The sequence below is a fragment of the Homarus americanus genome, unplaced genomic scaffold (assembly GCF_018991925.1).
Source record: "Homarus americanus isolate GMGI-L3 unplaced genomic scaffold, GMGI_Hamer_2.0 scaffold7626, whole genome shotgun sequence".
Lineage (NCBI taxonomy): Eukaryota > Metazoa > Arthropoda > Malacostraca > Decapoda > Nephropidae > Homarus > Homarus americanus.
In genome coordinates, this window is record NW_024718273.1 from 18,722,141 (window position 1) to 18,743,921 (window position 21,781).

Consider the following 21,781-nt stretch of genomic DNA (forward strand, 5'->3'; position numbering starts at 1 on the left):
CCTGGGATATAAGTTGATTGTGAGAGTAATTAGTTACTTTAGGTATTTAGTTAAACTATACCAAAAAAAATCCTTTCTGAACCTTGCATGTTGAAAAGTCGAGACATTACGTGATGGTGACGGTGGCTGGAGCTGACACTGTAGTCGATGGTGTCTTATTATGGTCTATCGTGTCGACCTGTGGTGTAATGGTCATTGTGCTCGCCTCGCAAGCGAGCTGACCCGGGTTCGATCCCCGGGCAGTGTGAAACTTTGGGCAAGTTTCTTTACGCCACTTGTCTCTGTCTACCCAGCAGTAATTGGGAACCTGGATGTTAATTGATTTGCGGATCGTGTTCCGGGGTAATAGTTAGCCAGTGCAGTTGGCGAGTTGTCCAGTCTTCTCGGACTATTCCTTGACATTGGGTCATGCAGCTCGTTAACATACTCACGCCTAGGTGGGCCTTTGGGCCGGCCATCCTCGTTACACGAGGGTCAACCATTTTTATGTATTATTAAGATCAATCACGTTTGTTATTGCTTTCTTTGGTGGAAACAATATAATATCAGCACTTGGACCCCCCCCCCACGTTAACACCACTGACCAACATACACTCAATAGCTATCAATAGGTTTATGACAAGTGATTCATAAAACATTCAGGTAACAATTGGTGAACAAAATGGTTCAAACACTTACTATTTACATCTTCTGGAATACAGTTACGGAAAAACATCCAAAAAGTATATAGTTTTAGCCTTACAGATATCTCCCAGGTTCACCACTTCAGATTAGAACAGGTAGACGGGTCGGAGTAACAGCACAGTGTAATAATGTTGTGATCATTCTGTACAGTTACCCACAAGAGTCCTGTCCTCCTCAGCTCCACACTCGTCAACCACAAACATTTATCAACACAATAATTCATCACTTTATTAATCTCTTTTTTTTGTGCCAATTACAGTCGTTAGTTTATTGTGCACCCATACTCATCCTGTGAGCGGTAGCACAAAAGGATTACAGAGTAGAGGTCACAAAGGGCGTGTATAACAGTCCCTCAATGGTCAGGAGATTGTGGCATTGACGCTGGGTACTTGTGAAACTATCGTAGGTGGTGGTGTGGCACTGTGTTACCATCGACCATCATTGACTGTGGCTCCGGCTACTATAGGGGAGGGTACAATTACTGCTGCTGACCGTACATGTATTAATTTCCAGCGAGAGTCAAGCAAGGACGGTCAAGTTATACTGAACAGTGAGACAGAAGACGACGATGATGCAGAGAAAGCAAGTGTCTCTGTTCGTGACGGCTGCCACCGTGATCAGTATGGTGGTACTCACCTACTTCAGTGACCAGGTAATGTACAGCGGGAGAATGAAGTTATCTTCCAGGGGGTCGACAGTGACACCTTTCACTGTGTTGGGTAGTCAGAGTTCATTATACTACGACCAAGGATTCATTATACTTCGGCCAAGGGTTCATTATACTTCGGCCAAGGGTTCATTATGCTTCGGCCGAGGGTTCATTATACTTCGGCCGAGGGTTCATTATACTTCGGCCAAGGGTTCATTATATTCGGCCAAAGCTGGAGAGATACTTCATTCTTTTACTGTACACACACACACACACACGCGCGCGCAACCTCAGCCACAGCTATCAGGCACTACAGGTGACAGGCAGGACCACAGCTATCAGGCACTACAGGTGACAGTCAGGACCACAGCTATCAGGCACTACAGGTGACAGTCAGGACCACAGCTATCAGGCACTACAGGTGACAGGCAGGACCACAGCTATCAGGCACTACACAGGGACCACAGCTATCAGACAGTCAGGACCACAGCTATCAGGCACTACAGGTGACAGAGCAGGCACGCATCAGGCACTAGGAGACAGGCAGGCACACAGCTATCAGGCACTACAGGTGACAGGCAGGACCACAGCACAGGCACTACAGGGGTGACAGGCAGGCTATCAGGCACTACAGGTGACAGTCAGGACCACAGCTATCAGGCACTACAGGTGACAGTCTATCAGGCACTACAGGTGACAGGCAGGACCACAGCTATCAGGACCACAGCTATCAGGCACTACAGGTGACAGTCAGGACCACAGCTATCAGGCACTACAGGTGACAGTCAGGACCACAGCTATCAGGCACTACAGGTGACAGGCAGGACCACAGCTATCAGGCACTACAGGTGACAGGCAGGACCACAGCTATCAGGCACTACAGGTGACAGGCAGGACCACAGCTATCAGGCACTACAGGTGACAGGCAGGACCACAGCTATCAGGCACTACAGGTGACAGGCAGGACCACAGCTATCAGGCACTACAGGTGACAGGCAGGACCACAGTCAGAAGACAGTAAGGTCACCCTCGCGTACTCTACTACTCCTCGGGAACAGTAAAGTAATCCTCACTGTGCTCCTCAGGTAAAAACAAAAGCAGTTCTGTTCACTTTACAGCTCACTGCGTCTCATCACAGGTGAGTGTCTCTGTTTACTTACTGCACCTGGCTGGTTGAAGTATAAGTTTATTAAGGGTTACCTGTACTCAAGTCTCTACAGCTATATGGGTGACGAGAAGAGTCGTTTATTGGTGGATATAATTTATTCAGGATAAGACTCAGTGAGACAGTCTAAGGTAAGTAACAAAAATTAACTAAAATAGCTAATGAATAAGTCAATAATCTTTTTACCAGTTAATCGATCCTCATTCTATAATTTATTACGAACAGACAACGAGAGTGTTAAGCACAGCTGAGCTTCAGGAAGAATCGCCATCATCACAGGTAAGGGTGGAGCAAACCCTAGGGACGTCAACTTTGCTCCCAACCAGCACAAATGACTACACGAAGCCCTCACACGTGTTCCGGAACAATGACGAGACACTAAACGGAATATCAAACTTATCAGAATTCAGCAGAGAGAAGTCAGATACGAAGTCGGAAGAGTCAATCGGACAGGTGGTAAGAGCGAGAGCTGAACACCTGCTCCAGGAATGTCAACGATCTGAGGTGAAACAACTTGCACCCTACCGACCCTGGACGATAGAGAAACACACGTTAACTAGACCATTTCCAGTGTGTGTCGCTCCTAAGGTTGGTTGGATAATTCATAACCGTAACCTAAATTAACCGTAACCTGAATTAACCGTAACCTGAATTAACCGTAACTTGTATTTAGCGAACTTGAATTAACCATAACGTGTGTGATTCTGAAGGTACACTTAAGTTCATGTAAAAAAAAAAATAATATGTCCAAGATAATTTGTGAAAATTTTCAATACATCAACAACATAAATCTAATAAGAGATTAATTAACATTTTACCTGTTCACCTTCAGGGAGGCTCGATTACCTGGAGGTACTTATTGGAAAAGTTGAGAAAGATAAACAATGGGAGCCGAAAAGACCTCAAGACCTTGGTAGTGAGGCATCCACTTGCTCGTCTCGCCTCAGTCTACAGGTATGTTGACAGTAACTACTCTCATGATGTCATTCAGAGCGTCAGTATTTCAAGTCACCCATCAACACCCACTCAAAGGGTCTCGTTATCGCCTTCTTTCCTCACTGTGAGAGATAAAGGGAGATACGGGTAGGTGTCCTCCTCCTCCTGTCAGCCTCACCCTCTTGGTCGTCTTCATCCGCCAGTTGTTGTTGTCTAGCCTTCAATACTCTTAAGGTGGCGGCACACTGGGCACTTTCCTCCAAAACATGTAACCCGTTTTGCTGGCTGTTGGCTTAAACGCACAGCAAGCAGCAGGATTTCGGCTGTTGCTAGAAATGGACAAGGGTTTGGCAGAGATCTTTGCTGGCCTGATTAATACTCAAATGAGCCTCATATAATTTCAAGTAAAAATTTAAATAAATCATGAAACAATAGTAATTTAAAATATAGCACATAAACGGTGACATGTATCAATTTATTCGTCACTTTAAAACTTCTTTAGTATTATTAAATCATTATTCAGGGCCTTCTTTAACCAGCCAGCCGCCGGCACTTTTAAAGAAACTTGACGACTCACCCATTGTCTTTTCTTTAGCTTTTGCAGACGCCTCACTTGCTTCAGCAATTGAAGAACTATAGCACAACCCTGCAAGGCCTCAACTGCAGTAACGGGATCCATGGTGAACCTCGTCTAGACGCTTTGTTGTATATTTTCGTTGCGTTGGGCAGACGCGTCAACAAAACATCCCAGTGTGACGCAAAACGTCTCTTTGTTTTGCTGACCGGACCGGTTTGCCAAACATGCTGGGAAGAAAGTGAAAGTGCCCAGTGTGCTGCCGCCTTTATTCACCCAACACTGGGGGTCAATCATACAGAACAGCTCAATAGTTTAAATCGATTTGTTTATTACTACAACCTCAGCCCGCCCCCCCCCCCACCCCATAGAGATCAACCAGCCTATGGTCACCCAGGGCTTATTGTTTCTTCTTAATGGCAAGACGAGTGTTACGAGCCCACGGCCTTGCCGGCGGTACACAGGATGCCAAATCCATCAAACATTGCCCGTTAAAGTACCTGTAAAAGAGAGAGAGTGAAGCAACATTGTGGCGAAGAGAAAGGGAAGAGAGATTATCAACTAAAGGAGGAGAGTTAATAAGAGGAAATGCCTTTGATTCCACCCTATCTAATAGTTGGACAGAAGAGGAGCCACCCCAGATATGAGAGCAGTACTCCAAGTTAGGACGAATGAATCCCTTACATACTTGAAGCAACTGCTCAGGAGTGAAGTAGCTACGGCATCTGTACAGCATTCCCAGCTTTCGGGAGGCAGCTTTAGCAATGTTGAGGATGTGTGACTTCCATGACATATTAGAGGAAATGGTGAGGCCTAACATATCTATTTTAGAATTTGGCAGAATGATTACGTCCTGAAATGTGATTGGTGGGAAATCATCTAATTTGGAGAGTGTAATTGGTAAATACTGAGTTTTATTACTATTGAACTTAACCAAGTTTGTACCTCCCCATTCGGAGATGCTGCGCAGATCCGCACTGATAAATGTAATGATATCAGCTCTAGAAACAGATCTAGTTTGAGAATTAGGAGGAAGGGGAAAATGTGAAGGAGAGTGAGGAGTAGAATCATTAGCGTAAGAATGGATAGAATTAGTTGTAGTGTGAAGTAAATCATTGATAAAGAGCAAGAGGTCGATCCCTCGACAACAACTGCCATGGATCAGTTCTCAAGGAAGCTAAAAATTAGAGAACAAAGTGGGGGAGAGAAACCATAAGAGGGAAGTTTAGACAGCAAAGACTTGTGCCATACCCTGTCAAAGGCTTTGGAGATGTCGAGGGCCACGACGAGAGTTTCCCCATAATCCCTAAGAGAGGATGACCAAAGATGGGTGCAATAGGAGAGCAGATCACCAGTAGATCTTGCCTGGCGAAAGCCATACTGGTGATCCGACAAAAGAGAAAGGCGTTCAAGGTGACGGAGAAAATGGGAGTTCAAGATAGTTTCGAAAATCTTAGAGAGGGATGAAGTTAGGGCAATGGGGCGATAGTTAGAGGGATTAGAATGGTCACCCTTCTTCGGGATGGACTGAACCAAGGCATGCTTCCAAGAAGAAGGAAAAGTTTGGGTTTTGAGGCAAAGGCAAAAGAGGCGAGGAAGCACAGGGGCCAGGGCTTCAGCACACTCTCTCACAACACGAGGGGGTATTCCGTCCGGTCCATGCGCCTTATTCACATCCAACCTGGATAACACACCAGCAACCCTGCGAGTGGGGTTTATAGGAAAGTGCATAGGTTCAGTAGGAGGTGCAGGGGTAGGAGGGATAGAGTTGGAATCGTCTAAGGTGGAGTTAGAGGAGAATAAGGTGCCAAAGAGATTGGCTTTATCAGGGGGAGAGTTGGATATAGAGTTATCAGGTCGGAAGAGAGGAGGAAAAGAGGGAGTGCAGAAGTTATTACAGATGTTTTTGGTTAAGGACCAGAAGGATTTACGAGAAGAAGAGTTAGTCAGGACAGCATGCTTCTATTTATATAATTCCGCTTGGCTCTACGAAGAATAGCTTTACAACGATGCCTAGAAGTAATGAAAAAGGTGTGGGTAATAGGAGAAGGAGATAGTTTCATAGCTCGATATGCCCTATCTCTCACCATGCAAGCAAGAGAGCAGGAGCGATCAAACCATGATTGTAAAATGAAAGTTTTGGCAGAAGATGGGATAACCCGTATAACCCCAGCAATGCTGTCAGCACAGCCGAGGAAAGTCGGCGAAGAATTCTTCGCAAGGGTTGCCAGTTTGCCCTCCGATAGTGCCATAGTTGACGTTTAGAGGGGGGTGGGGGAGGTGGTTGTGCCCAGTTTGATTTAATAGAAATAAGATTGTGATCAGAAGACCCTAAGGTGACAGAAATTGAGTATGAATAGTGTGAGGGGTTAGAGGTAAAACAAAGATCAAGAATGTTAGCAAGTTGATCATGTCGATCAGGAACGCGTGTAGGGTGTTTGATTATTTGTTCCAAATCATTAAGTAAAGAAAAAGAGAGTGCCTCAGCTCCACCTGGGTCATCCCTAGCAGAGCCAAGCCACTCTCTGGGATGTACATTGTAATCCCCTAGGTAGAGGATCTCGGTGTTGGGGTGTGTGGATAGCAACGACTCATGGCAAGAAGTGAGATACTCAAAGAGTTTAAAATAATTAGTAGAGTTGGGAGAACAGTATAGAAAGCAAAGGAAAATAGTCATACTTAGTAGAGATATTTTGAGCCAGATGACATCATAAAGGGAAGACTCGAGATCCGTGAGTCGGGCTATAGGTGTACGTGTGTTGCAGTAGGCGCATACACCTCCCTTAGAACGGAAAGAGGTATAAAGGTTGTAGTTGGAGACTTGAAAAGGTTTGGGCGCAGCTGCTTTCGTCAGTTGAAGTTCAGATATTAATAAGAGGTCGGGGGAAGAGGTTAATAGATGGTGTTCCAACAGAAGGAAAATTGGATCTCAGGCCGCGAATGTTGGAAAAATGAAAGTGTAAATATAGCCGATCCTCCAGCAACTTATTTGTATCTATCTCCTGTATTTGGTTATGAACTTTGCTCAAACTTGTAACCTTACTATTTTATGTTAGTTGTGTAGTTATTAAGTTTCAAGCATTCAGTCCTCCGCCTCGCTAACACATGTTTCACTCTCGCTATGAAAGACTCAACAAATTACCGTCTATCCACGACAGACATTCAGTACTTCGTTATGTTACTTATCTAGATCCCTCGCATCATTCTTCATTTAATTCAATCATTATGACAAAAAAAAGTTCCTTCATGTCTCCAGGTACTTTTGACTTATTTTCCTCAGGACAAACACCTGAGAGTCTTTGATGAACAGTATCCGCATAAATCATCTTTTTTATGCATCGTTTAAAGTCCTGAACAAGGTATACTAGTGCCACTAACTCAACACCGTATAACAACGTGTTTTTCAGCAGAATATATTTATTATAACGGCACTATGTTTGCTGTTCTTTCATACGCTATATAATGTTTGATTTCTTACATTACAGAGACAAATACCTGAATGGTCTGCCGTTGAATCAATACAACAGGACCTTCACTAGAGTAACGGGAAGTGGCCAGACGTGGAGAGACAGGTGGCAGGAGTACTGGCTCCCTACCCTCATTAATAAAGGTCTTGTTAAAGCTTCCCCTAAATACCTGAAAACAATACAGGAAGCTTCAGAGGCTTTTAAATATATAGCAAAGACGTCAATAAACTCTGCTGGAAAGATTTCACTTTCTGCACCATTCAGAATTAAATCCAATTATCATCCTAAGATCCTGAGCCTAGCCAAGAGGATGCTGGAACAAGGGAGGCATTTAGGAGTTATCGCTGCTGTTAATGACGGTTATTCTATTGAAGAGCAAAATAACCTCAAGAAACAGTTTATAAACTTCTCCTTCACTATGGAAGACTTCCTTCACCACCTGTTGTGGACTTGGGACAAGGGGCTGGTAGATCGTCACTGGACACCCATCAGTGAGCTGTGTAATCCCTGTGGAGGTGACTATAAATATGTTGTGCATTTGGAGAACCCGGATGAGGCCAACTATGTGCTCGGCCTCCTGCTCGAGAACAACACCCTCCCCTGGAAGCACAGGTCCATAGGAGTCACGACGAACAATACTAATCGTTCGTTCTTTGCGAATATCCCCAAGAAATTAATTGACAGAATTGTTAATATATATATACTGGAATTTAAACTTTTTGGGTATCATGAAAATAGTTTCTAAAGCAGTGAAGTCGTCAATATGTTGCAGGGAATCTGCGTAACTAGGGAATTCAAGTAATCCTTAAATTACATACCTAAGGATTTCATGGAGTCCCTAAAATATGTAGAGTTACCTCCGCATGAACGCACCGTGGCTTGGGAGTATGTAAAGGCTCTGGTACGAGACGTGGCATCACAGCGTGGTAGTCATTGGCGTGAAACCGTGGATTTCCCGGTTTACGGTGGCTGCACAACAATACTGCCTGACACTCAGTAGAGTTCGTTTATTTTTTTACCCCCTTTATTGTTTGTATCTGATCCAAACAATGTATTTTTCACTGTTTCACTCCCATGCCTTCAGCCCCGAGGTGGAATGCCTGTACCCGGAGCTGTGATACCTTCATCTGTACCTCGGGATTTCACGTATCTAAGGTGATCTCTGAAACATTCACTAAATTCTTATAATTGCTAAAATCGACAGCTAATCCAACCTAACCTAACCAAGTTTAAGAAAACACCCTCACTGAAACACAATATTGCTCTGCCACACACCAAGATGCTAGTGTTTGATCAATAATGCCAACAATATGGTAATTAAGCAGTGATCACTACTCTTAAACCCTGGAGTTGAATAGAAATGTGTTACTTGCTGATCTAGTGAATGATTTAAGTCTAGATGCACAATCAAAGACAAAAGTCGTGTCGCGGTTTTGTCCGAAGATTAAATATAACTCGTGAAACATTATGAGAGCCTCTTACCACAGTTACTTACTCGTGGTTGTCAAGCATCAAAAGTTTAGTCCGTCGGCATATCTTCCAACCAAATTTCGCCACACGACTTTTGTCTTTCATTGTACACACACTTTAAAAAGTATCTTTACTTACCGACGAGTTTCAAAATAAACTCTGCGACTCCTGGTGTCACGGGAGGGTTGTCAAAATCCTCTTGTCTTCTCTTCTGCTTCACAACTGGCCTAAATATTTTCCTTTCTGTGGTATTTAATTAATTTATCTGTGTCTCTTGTAGCACTAATTCCTTTAATAATTAAATGATGTTTTAAAGCAGAATCCACATTCAACACCTACCATTTATCCTCTTTTACTGAACAAAAAGGTAAATGATATCCTCCATGTAATTATTGCTCTATTAACAGCATTACCTTCAGAGTACAGTCATGACCTAACCAAATAATACTTCTGTGATGTTAGATTAGTCTTATAAGAAGCGTTAATATGTTGTGTATAGTATTAGTGTTATCTATGTGAGACAACAGATGGTGTACAACTTTAAGATGTACATAGGGAATCAGTATTAAATACACCGTTAATTATGTTACCTGTGTTTCATTAAAGTGTTTACCTGGCGTACCAAGACTAGTGATAATTACTATACACGATAAAACTTATTACTACTAATAACAGTAATGTTAATAATAATAATTATAAAAATACATTAATATACCAAGTGTGGTGTTGGTTCATTTTACACCTTCAATTAAAAGAAGAAAAGTGAAACCATCAATAATAATAATAATAATCTTACTAGAAAATATCCAGCACTGCAGAACTCACAGCAATATCTCATCATAATTATTCTATAAATATTTCTACAAGTGTTCTGATGAGCTACACACTGCTGCCACCACCGCGGCCCTTCCTCCTCCCCAACCCACCCAGGACATGGACCCCCCTCCCAACCCCCCCCCCTTTGTCTCCTTAAGCCCCGTCCACACTATCGGACAGTGACCGTCGGGCACGAGTGATGAGACCGTCATCGTACACTTCGTGGCAACTTTGACGGGCAAACCAGCGGACAGCCCGGCATGGACCGACGACGACGGGTACAATACAGAATGATCACTATTGATATTTAAGTTATTTTATGGAGAGTCTTGTACATACGTCTTGGAGTGTATGTAATTACTTTATACAACAAACAGTTTATTTCTTTACACTACAGTGGTGTCAATCAATAATACTATATAAACAATGTATAGCATATATAGATTCACATGTTTCTGGAATTATGAGGGACAAACTCTGTTTTTGATATCCTCGTGGTATACTGCAGTGACGAGTTATGTGCACCCATTTGCTACAAATCTGTCTGAGCGTTGGGCTGCTGCTGCTGGTGCCTCAGATGGGCATCTTCCTCTGCTATGATTGGTTCCACTTTAGCTAGGAGTGTGTAAAAGGCGTTGATATTCTCATGTAGTTGGTGACATCACGCTCACTTCCATCTTGTAGTTCACGTAATATCGTCATATGACTTCCCAATACTTCTCTCCTACTTAACCACTCTTTACACCAGATCGTTTTCTGCACCCTGTCCTTACTTTTCTGTTTTACAAATACAGCAAATTAATACGCTATACAGCGCTATTTTCTTCTTTCCAACTGTGTTGCGCATGGTGATACCGCACTCAGGGGCTGCCGACCACCTAGTGCACCTACTGCCTGACTTTACTGCCTGACCACCTACTCAGCAGTGTGGACAACATCACAGTCATGCCCGACAGACCGCCAGTCACCTGTCCGATAGTGTGAACGGGGCTTTACATCACACCACCTGGTCACCACCACTGCCAGCCCACTTTTATCTGACAGTTGGCAATAGCGTTATATTTGGTACTGGTAATGTAATCTGTAGCCATAAAGTAAGTATCAGCATTGTTAGAGAGAGAAAATAACTTTCCTTTGCACCGTTATCAGACCACTATAAAGAGGTCGATTCTACCCATCACCTCGATACTGCGACGTCAACAAACAACACCCGCCAGTCACTGTACCAGGGACAATATAAGTGCAGGCGACTATACACGAGTGTTGTTGATAATGAGCGCCACCACACAGAGAAGCTTCTAGAAGCCAATTGGCGGAGAATACGGGAATTTTTTTGCTTCCCGTTCACGCAATTGAACAACCGCTAGACACGCAACATGTTAATAATACACTACTCCACCGTCTACTTCACACACCACAACCGCAACCTACACACCCAAGCGCTTTCTCGTATCAGAAGACACACGTATTCTGAATTACCACGATACGGCCAGCAAGCAGTGAGTTAGAGAAGTTTGAGCAGGAAGCACCAGTGACAGAGCTCGTGGTGTGGTAAGGCGGCGGCACACTGGGGAAAAAGCGCCCAGTGTGCAGCTACCTTTATACTGTGGCTGGGTAAATGAGGCATATGTTTGAGGCCGCTAAGGTGAAGTGTGTGAGGCCGCTAAGATGAAGTGTGTGAGGCCGCTAAGGTGAAGTGTGTGAGGCCGCTAAGGTGAAGTGTGTGGGGGCCGCGAAGGTGAAGTGTGTGAGGCCCTAAGGTGAAGTGTGTGGAGGCCACAAGTGTGTGGGGCCGCTAAGGTGAAGTGTGTGAGGCCGCTAGGTGGAAGTGTGTGAGGCCGCCGCTAAGGTGAGTGTGAAGATGAAGTGTGGAGGCCGCTAAGATGAAGTGTGGGGCCGCTGTGTGAGGCCGCTAAGGTGAAGTGTGTGTGAGGCCGCTAAGGTGAAGTGTGTGAGGCCGCTAAGATGAAGTGTGTGAGGCCGCTAAGGTGAAGTGTGTGAGGCCGCTAAGATGAAGTGTGTGGAGGCCGCTAAGATGAAGTGTGTGAAGTGTGAGGCCGCTGAAGGTGAAGTGTGTGAGGCCGCTAGGTGAAGTGTGTGGGGCCGCTAAGGTGAAGTGTGTGAGGCCGCTGTGAGGCCGCTAAGGTGAAGTGTGTGAGGCCGCTAAGGTGAAGTGTGTGAGACCGCTGAAGTGTGTGAGGTGAAGTGTGTGAGGCCGCTAAGGTGAAGTGTGTGAGGCCAAAGATGAAGTGTGTGAGGCCGCTAAGATGAAGATGAGGCGCTAAGATGAGGTGTGTGAGGCCGCTAAGATGAAGTGTGTGAGGCCGCAAGATGAAGTGTGTAAGCTTAAGATGAAGTGTGTGGAGGCCGCTAAGATGAAGTGTGTGTGAAGTGTGAGGCCGCTAAGAAGTGTGTGGGGCCGCTAGGTGAAGTGTGTGGAGGTGGGGCCGCCGCATGGGTGAAGTGTGTGGGCGCTGACGCTAAGGTGAAGTGTGTGAGGCCGCTAAGTGTGAAGTGTGTGGTGCGCTAAGGAAGTGTGTGAGGCCGCGCCATGGTGAAGTGTGTGAGCCGCTAAGGTGAAGTGTGTGCTAAGGTGAAGTGTGTGTGAGGCCGCTGAGGCCGCTAAGGTGAAGTGTGTGAGGCCGCTAAGGTGAAGTGTGTGGAGGCCGCTAAGGTGAAGTGTGTGCCGCTAAGGTGTGTGAGGCCGCCGCTGAAGTGTGTGGGGCCGTGGGGCCGCTGGTGAAGTGTGTGTGAGGCCGCGGCCGCTGTGTGGGGACGTGTGTGGAGGCCGCTAAGTGTAGGTGAAGTGTGTGAGGCCGCTAAGTGAAGTGTGAGGCGCTATGAAAGTGTGTGAGGCCGCTAAGTGAAGTGTGTGTGGGGCCGCTAAGGTGGGGGCCGCTGAAGTGTGTGAGGCCGGTGAAGGCGCCTAAGGTGAAGTGTGTGAGGCCGCTAAGGTGAAGTGTGAGGCCGCTAAGGTGTGAAGTGTGGAGGCCGCTAAGGTGAAGGGGCGGTGTGTGAGGCCGCTAAGGTGAAGTGTGTGAGGCCGCTGTAAGATGAAGTGTGGGCCGCTAAGCGCTGTGTAGAGGCCGCTAAGATGAAGTGTGTGGGGGGCCCGCTAAGGTGTGAGGCCGCTAAGAGGTGAAGTGTGTGTGGGGGCCGCTAAGAAGTGTGTGAGGCCGCTAAGGTGCGTGTGGGGCCGCTAAGGTGAAGTGGGGCCGCTAAGGTGAAGTGTGTGAGGCCGCTAAGGTGAAGTGTGTGGGCTGTGTGAGGCATAAGGTGAAGTGTGCTAAGGTGAAGGCCGCGCTGAAGTGTGTGAGGCCGCTGAAAGGGTGAAGTGTGTGAGGTGTGAAGTACATGAAGTGTGCTAAGTGTGTGTGGGCCGCTAAGATGAAGTGTGTGAGGCCGCTAAGATGAAAGTGTGTGAGGCCGCTAAGATGAAGTGTGTGAGGGCGCTAAGATGAAGTGTGTGAGGCCGCTAAGATGAAGTGTGTGAGGCCGCTAAGGTGAAGTGTGGGGCCGCTAAAGAAGTGTGTGAGGCCGCTAAGGATTGAAGTGTGTGAGGCCGCTAAGGTGAAGTAAGGTGTGTGTGGAGGCCGCTAAGGTGTGTGAGGTGTGAAGTGTGTGAGGCCGCTAAGGGGTGTGTGAGGCCTAAGTGCTAAGTGAAGTGTGGAGGCCGCTAAGGAAGGTGACGTGTGTGTGTGGGCCGCTGAAGTGTGTGTGTGAGGGTGAAGATGTGTGAGGCCGCTAAGTGAAGTGTGGGGAGGCGCTAAGGTGAAGTGTGTGAGGCGCTAAGATGAAGTGTGAGGCCGCTAAGGTGAAAGGCCGCCGTGTGTGAGGCCGCTAAGGTGAAGTGTGTGAGGCCGCTAAGGTGAAGTGTGTGAGGCCGTTGAAGTGTGTGAGGCCGCTAAGGTGAAGTGTGTGAGGCCGCTGGTGTGAAGTGTGTGAGGGCCGCTGAAGTGTGTGGGGTCAAGTGAAGTGTGAGGCCGCTAGGGTGAAGTGTGGGCCGCTAAGTGGTGAGAGTGTGTGAGGCCACAAGGTGAAGTGTGTGAGGCCGCTAAGGTGAAGTGTGTGTGGAAGGTGAAGAGGTGAAGTGTGTGGGCCGCTAAGGTGAAGTGTGTGAGGCCAGCTAAGGTGAAGTGTGAGGCCGCTGGGTGAAGTGTGTGGGCCAAGGTGAAGTGTGTGAAGGGCCAGTGTGTGGGCTGAAGGTGCTAAGGTGAGTGTGTGAGGGCCTAAGTGTGAGGCCCAAGGTAAGTGTGTGATGTGTGTGAGGCCGCTAAGGTGAAGTGTATAGGGTGAAGTGTGTGGGGCGCTGTGTGTGTGTGAGGCCGCTGAAGTGTGGTGAGGGAAGTGTGTGGGCCGCTGGGTGAAGTGTGTGTGAGGCACTAAGGTGAAGTGTGTGGGCCTTAGTGTGTGTGTGTGAGGCCGCTAAGGTGAAGTGTGTGGTGAGGTGAGAGTGTGTGTGTGGGGCGTGTGAGTGTGTGAGGCCGCTAAGGTGAAGTGTGTGAGGCCGCTAAGGTGAAGTGTGTGAGGCCGCTAAGATGAAGTGTGTGAGGCCGCTAAGGTGAAGTATGTGAGATGGTAATGTTTTTTCCCGCTGAAACTATCGATCAAAAGCCTTACCTCAGCGAGACACAGTGTTCACTTATAGGTAAACAACACAGACTTACAGATAAACAAGACATACACTTAATTACAGGTAAACAACAGACAAACTTACAGGTAAACAACACACACTCACTTACAGGCAAATAACACACTCACAGGTAAACAACAGACACTTACAGGTAAACAGCACACACTTAATTACAGAGTTTTTTTTAACCCCGGTCAGTGAATAGACGGCGCTCAACAGGATTCAGTCAAAGAAAGAGAACAGGAGTCATGGAAACAGAAAATGTCAACAGAAATGAACAATAAAGTAACAGTACACACAGAAGAAAGATGAAGCATCACAACAGAGTAACATCGGTGTTGATAATGTTCATGGTGGCTGCCGGTACCCTCATGTGGCGTCTCCTTCACAGTGACCAGGTAAGGGGGACACTTTCTGAATGAGAGACAATCAGGGCCACAGTTAGGAGATAATCAGGGCCACAGTTAGGAGATAATCAGGGCCACAGTTAGGAGATAATCAGGGCCACAGTTAGGAGATAATCAGGGCCACAGTTAGGAGATAATCAGGGCCACAGTTAGGAGATAATTAGGGCCACAGTTAGGAGATAATCAGGGCCACAGTTAGGAGATAATCAGGGCCACAGTTAGGAGATAATCAGGGCCACAGTTAGGAGATAATCAGGGTCACAGTAATAAGACAGTCAGGGCCACAGTCGGGAGATAATCAGGGCCACAGTTCGGAGACAGTTAGGGCCACAGTCAGGAGACAATCAGGGCCACAGTCGGGAGATCATTAGGCCACATTCAGGAGACAATCAGGGCCACAGTCAGGAGATAATCAGGGCCACAGGAGATAATCAGCGCTACAGTCAGGAGGCAATTAGGGTCACAGTCAGGGCCACAGCCAGCAGATAATCAGGGCCACAGTCAGGAGATAGTCGTTAAACAGATACTGAGGGGTCACCACTTTTATCTGTCACCGGCACCCGTCATGCAGGTCTCTCGTAAAGACAACAGCGGAAGGTCAAATCAGATCCAGGTCAGCGAGGAAGAGTCAGCTGGCCAGGTGATTAGAGAGAGGGCTGAACACCTGGCCAGGGAGTGTCGGCGACCTCAAGTGAAACAACTTAACCCGGCTCGACCCTGGATGATGAGAATACACACCCTAGTCTGTCCCATCCCCGTGTGTGTTGCTCCTAAGGTGTGTATGTGTGTGTAATAATAATAATAATAATAATAATAATAATAATAATAATAATAATAATAATAATAATAATAATAATAATAATAATTAACGGTTTATTGAAAAAGTCGGCAGCCCGAAGACTGAAAATATACATTGGACAAAAATGACTTATTACATAGAAAGACATGGGGTGGGTGGGTCGTTTAACTGGTCCGATGCTGGAAATGTTAAACGTGGAAAGATTGAAATTTGTTATAATTTTCCACAAACAACCATCACTTCATGTTCACTACAACACCAGTACTACATGTTCACTACAACACCAGTACTACATGTTCACTACAACACTAGTACTACATGTTCACTACAACACCAGTACTACATGTACACTACACTACAACACCAGTACTACATGTTCACTACAACACTAGTACTACATGTTCACTACAACACCAGTACTACATGTACACTACCACACTTGAACTACATGTTCACTAGAACACTTGAACTACATGTTCACTACAACACCAGTACTACATGTACACTACCACACTTGAACTACATGCAACACCAGTACTACATGTTCACTACAACACTAGTACTACATGTTCACTACAACACTAGTACTAAATGTTCACTACAACACCAGTACTACATGTTCACTACAACACTAGTACTAAATGTTCACTACAACACCAGTACTACATGTACACTACCACACTTGAACTACATGCAACACCAGTACTACATGTTCACTACAACACTAGTACTACATGTTAACCACAACACTAGTACTACATGTTCACTACAACACTAGTACTAAATGTTCACTACAACACTAGTACTAAATGTTCACTACAACAACAGTACTACATGTTCACTACAACACTAGTACTACATGTTAACCACAACACTAGTACTACATGTACACTACAACACTTGAACTACATGCTCACTACAACACCAGTACTACATGTTCACTACAACACCAGTACTACATGTTCACTACAACACCAGTACTACATGTTCACTACAACACTAGTACTACATGTTCACTACAACACTAGTACTACATGTTCACTACAACACTAGTACTACATGTTCACTACAACACCAGTACTACATGTTCACTACAACACCAGTACTACATGTTCACTACAACACCAGTACTACATGTTCACTACAACACCAGTACTACATGTTCACTACAACACTAGTACTACATGTTCACTACAACACCAGTACTACATGTTCACTACAACACTAGTACTACATGTTCACTACAACACTAGTACTACATGTTCACTACAACACCAGTACTACATGTTCACTACAACACTAGTACCACATGTTCACTACAACACTAATACTACATGTTCACTACAACACTAGTACTACATGTTCACTACAACATCAGTACTACATGTTCACTACAACACTAGTAACACATTCACTACAACACTAGTACTACATGTTCATTACAACACTAGTACTACATGTTCACTACAACACTAGTACTACATGTTCACTACAACACCAGTACTACATGTTCACTACAACACTAGTACTACATGTTCACTACAACACTAGTACTACAGGTTTCACTACAACACTAGTACTACATGTTCACTACTAACACTGGTACTACATGTTCACTACAACACTAGTACTACATGTTCACTACAACACTAGTACTACATGTTCACTGTACTAGTACTACATGTTGCTACAACACTAGTACTACATGTTCACTACAACACTAGTACTACATGTTCACTACAACACTGGTACTACATGTTCACTAACTAGTACTACAGGTTCACTACAACACTAGTACTACATGTTCACTACAACACCAGTACTACATGTTGCTACAACACCAGTACTACATGTTCACTACAACACCAGTACTACATGTTCACTACAACACTAGTACTACATGTTCACTACAACACTAGTACTACATGTTCACTACAACACTAGTACTACATGTTCACTACAACACTAGTACTACATATTCACTACAACACTAGCACTACATGTTCACTGTTCACTACAATACTAGTACTACATGTTCACTACAACACTAGTACTACAGGTTTACTACAACACTAGTACTACATGTTCACTACAACACTAGTACTACATGTTTATTACAACACTACCATACTACATGTTCACTACAACACTAGTACTACATGTTCACTACAACACAGTACTACATGTTTACTACAACACTAGTACTACATGTTCACTACAACACTAGTACTACATGTCCAATACAACACGTACACATGTAGACTACAACACCACACTACAACACTAGTACTGTTCACTACAACACTAGTACTACATGTTCACTACAACACTAGTACTACATGTTCACTACAACACTAGTACTACATGTTCACTACAACACTACATGTTCACTACAACACGAGTACTACATGTTCACTACAACACTAGTACTACATGTTCACTACAACACTAGTAGTACATGTTCACTACAACACGAGTACTACATGTTCACTACAACACTAGTACTACATGTTCACTACAACACTAGTACTACATGTTCACTACAACACTAGTACTACAGGTTCACTACAACACTAGTACTACATGTTCACTACAACACTAGTACTACATGTTCACTACAACACTAGTACTACATGTTCACTACAACACTAGTACTACAGGTTCACTACAACACTAGTACTACATGTTCACTACAACACGAGTACTACATGTTCACTACAACACCAGTACTACATGTTAACTACAAGCAGATTTTATTACAATTCAGGTATTAATGTAAAATTATTAGTTAATGTAACGATAATGATGTGCCGCGCATTGTTAATTGTTCCAAACAGCCCAAGCAAACCACCCAAACCTTCCACTATCGGTGTGAAGTATAAGAGAACTGCTAGGATGTGTTGTCCTTGGTTCTGCAGGAAAACAGATATTCCCTCATCGCATCTGGACAAACACAAATGGTAACTATGTTTTCAGGACTGTGTTTACCAGGAGATAGGCCCACTGAAACTCAACTTCGAAATGTTTACTTTCCTTAGCTAACTTGATGGAGATTCAGAGGTAAGGCTAAAGTGGAGAAGATTTTGCTCGAAGGCTGCTCAATCAGAGACGTCCCTCAAAACTTTTACAAAACATATCGACGATGAAAAATTTTGGTATTTAAGGACTAAAACTCGATGGGATGTCTCCAATTTAATAACCCCGGAATGCCCATGACTGAGAACGAAAAGGGATAAAGTTGGATTAGACTTAAGGAAGCCGCTATGGACAGTTACCTTGAGTGAAAACGACCAAACTCGCTTTCGGTACAGATAAAAGATAAGGGAACCAGTACCATGAAGTGCCAGTGCCCTTATCCACTGATATACAGATTGACCAAAAACATGGTGACTGCACTATGGGGGCGAACTAAAGTAAGACCCCCCCCCCCTTACATGAACATAATAAGCAGGTAGTTGAGTTTTGAGATTTGCCTCGAAAAATCAAATTTTGTAAAAATAATATTAACAGTAGCTGGAGAAGACGATGATGACGATGATGACGAAGATGATTTCCAAGACATAGATACAATTTCAGAAAACTAAACGACAGTAGAGAGGGAACTGCCAACATTTTAACTAGAGGTGGAGGAGCCAGAACAATCACAATGGTCCTCCAAAATACAGGTACAATAGATATAACGGAGCAACGTTACAGATTAAGTGGTCTCCCAAATACAGGAACTACAGGAAAGTCTGGATAAGGTTCCAAGATCATTGGTCTCCCAAGAAGATAAATAACTGGATGACATGACAACCCAGCAGCCACACGTAGCGTCAACAAGCAGTAGTGATGATAAGCCTGAAGAGCCAAGTGAAAAGATACTGTGGTTAAAGTGTTTTTTATTTATTTGTGGTGTGGTAGTAACGGGTTGTGTTATATACTAATTGTGGGATAACATCTGATGATCGATTGCGATAATTACACCCCTGGGGAAGCAACAATTAAGTCTGGGATTAGCACAAGTAAAGAAATAAGCCCTGGCTTCTCTTGCCTTACACATCCAGTATATAGTGTACATCCAAAGTGCATTTCTACACCTAAGTCTAAACAATAATGTGTACTGAACAACTTCCCTTGTTCATGCTCATCTTTCCCTCTTCTGTTGTTCTGTCAGTGAATATATTACTTTCATTGATCTTTCACTTAAAATATTATTCCCTCACCTGACACAACCTCTCCCGGATATCTGAAGAAAAAAATATCTCTGCCTTTCTATGCCTTTCGGTAGTGTGCATACAAGACCGATGCATATAATTCACAATTCAACACACACACACACACAGTGATATTCTGAATTATGTGACACAATCGTCTTCATAAGCGAGTATTGTCCTTCTACTCTCACACACACACACACAGGTTGGATCAACAGCATGGAAATCCTTCATGAGTCAAGCGTGTGCAAGGATTCCAGGCAGCCTACAAGACCTAAAGACTCTGGTTGTGAGGCATCCTCTTGGTCGTCTGGTTTCAGCTTACAAGTAAGTTGGTGAAACCTTGGTAATAAGAGTTAGCTTGTCTGTACAGCCTAAGAATAAGTTTCATCCAATCAGAGTGTTGTTTACTTGTACGCTTCACCATTGTCTACTCATGACTCACGAAAATATTTTGAGTTCATACTTATAGTTTTCTCAGTTGATATGGTATAAAAGTTTCATTATCGGTCATTCTTCAGTAACTATCATCATTAAGATTCAAATGTGATGGCTCTCTTGATTTTTAATTGTTGATGACTTAGTGTATTTACTAACCTAGAATACGCTCTTCATAAATATATAATAACTTCAACAACATTGTTCTTTCATTATAGAGACAAGTACCTAAATGGGTCTCCACTTAATACCTACGACAAGGCCTACAGGAAAGTAACGGGAAGTCATCAGACGTGGAATGATAGATGGCAGGAATACTGGCTTCCAGCTCTCATACACAAAGGATCCGTCGCACCTTCCCCTCAGTACCTCACAACACTAAAAAAGGTTTCGCAGGCATATGGCTTTCTGACAGGGAAGCGTTTTGGGACGTTTAGCCGCCATCGTCTTAATGAAACCAAGAAAGCATCGTCTAACCCCGAGAGAAAGTTTATAACGTTAGCCAAGAAGATGCTGACAGTAGGCAAACACGTTGGTGTCGTTGCTGCTGTCAACATTGGGTACTCCACGACGGAACAAAGTAAACTAAAGAAGTATTTCAGTAACGCCTCCTTCACTATGGCAGAGTTCCTTGAGCACGTATTATGGACCAGGGACGTGGACCTGTTAGACCATCACTGGACCCCCATTAGCCAACTGTGTGGTCCATGTACAGCTGACTACAAGTACATCGTGCGGCATGAGAACCCCAAGGAAGCGGAGTACCTTCTGGGCCTCCTGCACCTTCAGGAAAACACCATTCCGAGGAAACACAAATCCATCGGAGCATTACATGATAAGTCTGACCTTCAGTACTTTGAAGACGTCCCCAAAGACTTAATGGCCATAATTATTGATATGTATAAACAAGACTTTGATTTGTTCAGTTATGATAAAATCAGTAAATAAAGTAAGGAAAATATAGATATAGCAGACAACCTTATGTTAAGTCAAATATTTGCAAGTTAAAAAAAAGGTCGACAAGAAGATAAGGTGAAAAAAAAGAACAATTTTAACATCTGTATTGTTAACTTTTCTGACCCACTCACTGCAGTACACAGATAAAAACAACAGGTTAATAAGATGAGAATTAAAACGCCATCTACATACAGTACATAGCGCCGGCACAGTGGTCACCAACCCTCCACAGTTCCTGATAATAGAGACTGTGTTGGCCACTAAGGAGAACCCTTTCTCAGTAAACAACGGGACTTCCTTGAACCTTTTCTGTTAAGTAAATTTCCTTTCGTCTTCATAGACCATTTTCTGTGATCTTGTCATGTATGAATTTCGTGTTTTATCATATTTCTGATATTGACATTAAAAAAATTATTTAGCTAGAAAAATACAGACGCTGTGCAAAGCGGACAATGACAACGTAGACATGACTGAGCCACCATGTTTACTAGTATCATACAGTGTAGTCTTCACTTTAGGTGTATTTAATCTTATGTTTGGTTAGGTTAGGTTAGGTTAGGTACTGAGTTCGTGTTTATTGTGTTATGCCA

At 44.1% G+C, this 21,781-nt stretch overlaps 2 protein-coding genes across 4 annotated transcripts; both read left to right on the forward strand.

Moving 5' to 3' along the window:
* The first annotated feature begins 364 nt into the window (after nt 1-364).
* On the forward strand, nt 365-9,531 carry LOC121859523. 2 transcript variants are annotated; one of them, XM_042356386.1, is made up of 4 exons: nt 365-1,336; nt 2,724-3,086; nt 3,331-3,452; nt 7,494-9,531. In XM_042356386.1, exons 1-4 carry the CDS (start codon nt 1,253-1,255, stop codon nt 8,218-8,220), a joined length of 1,296 nt encoding a protein of 431 aa, XP_042212320.1. In that variant the 5' UTR covers nt 365-1,252; the 3' UTR covers nt 8,221-9,531. The 2 variants fall into 2 exon arrangements, 1 of the variants encoding a protein (XP_042212320.1); XR_006087666.1 differs by lacking the exon at nt 365-1,336 and adding an exon at nt 1,951-2,002 and having other exon boundaries at nt 2,077-3,086.
* A 1,743-nt stretch (nt 9,532-11,274) lies between these two features.
* LOC121859524 lies at nt 11,275-21,773 on the forward strand. 2 transcript variants are annotated; one of them, XM_042356387.1, is made up of 5 exons: nt 11,275-11,375; nt 14,593-14,792; nt 15,373-15,576; nt 20,002-20,123; nt 20,453-21,773. In XM_042356387.1, the coding sequence occupies exons 2-5, from the start codon at nt 14,703-14,705 to the stop codon at nt 21,180-21,182; spliced, it is 1,146 nt and encodes a 381-aa protein (XP_042212321.1). In that variant the 5' UTR covers nt 11,275-11,375; nt 14,593-14,702; the 3' UTR covers nt 21,183-21,773. The 2 variants fall into 2 exon arrangements, with proteins under 2 accessions (XP_042212321.1, XP_042212322.1); XM_042356388.1 differs by lacking the exon at nt 15,373-15,576.
* The last annotated feature ends 8 nt before the right edge of the window (nt 21,774-21,781 follow it).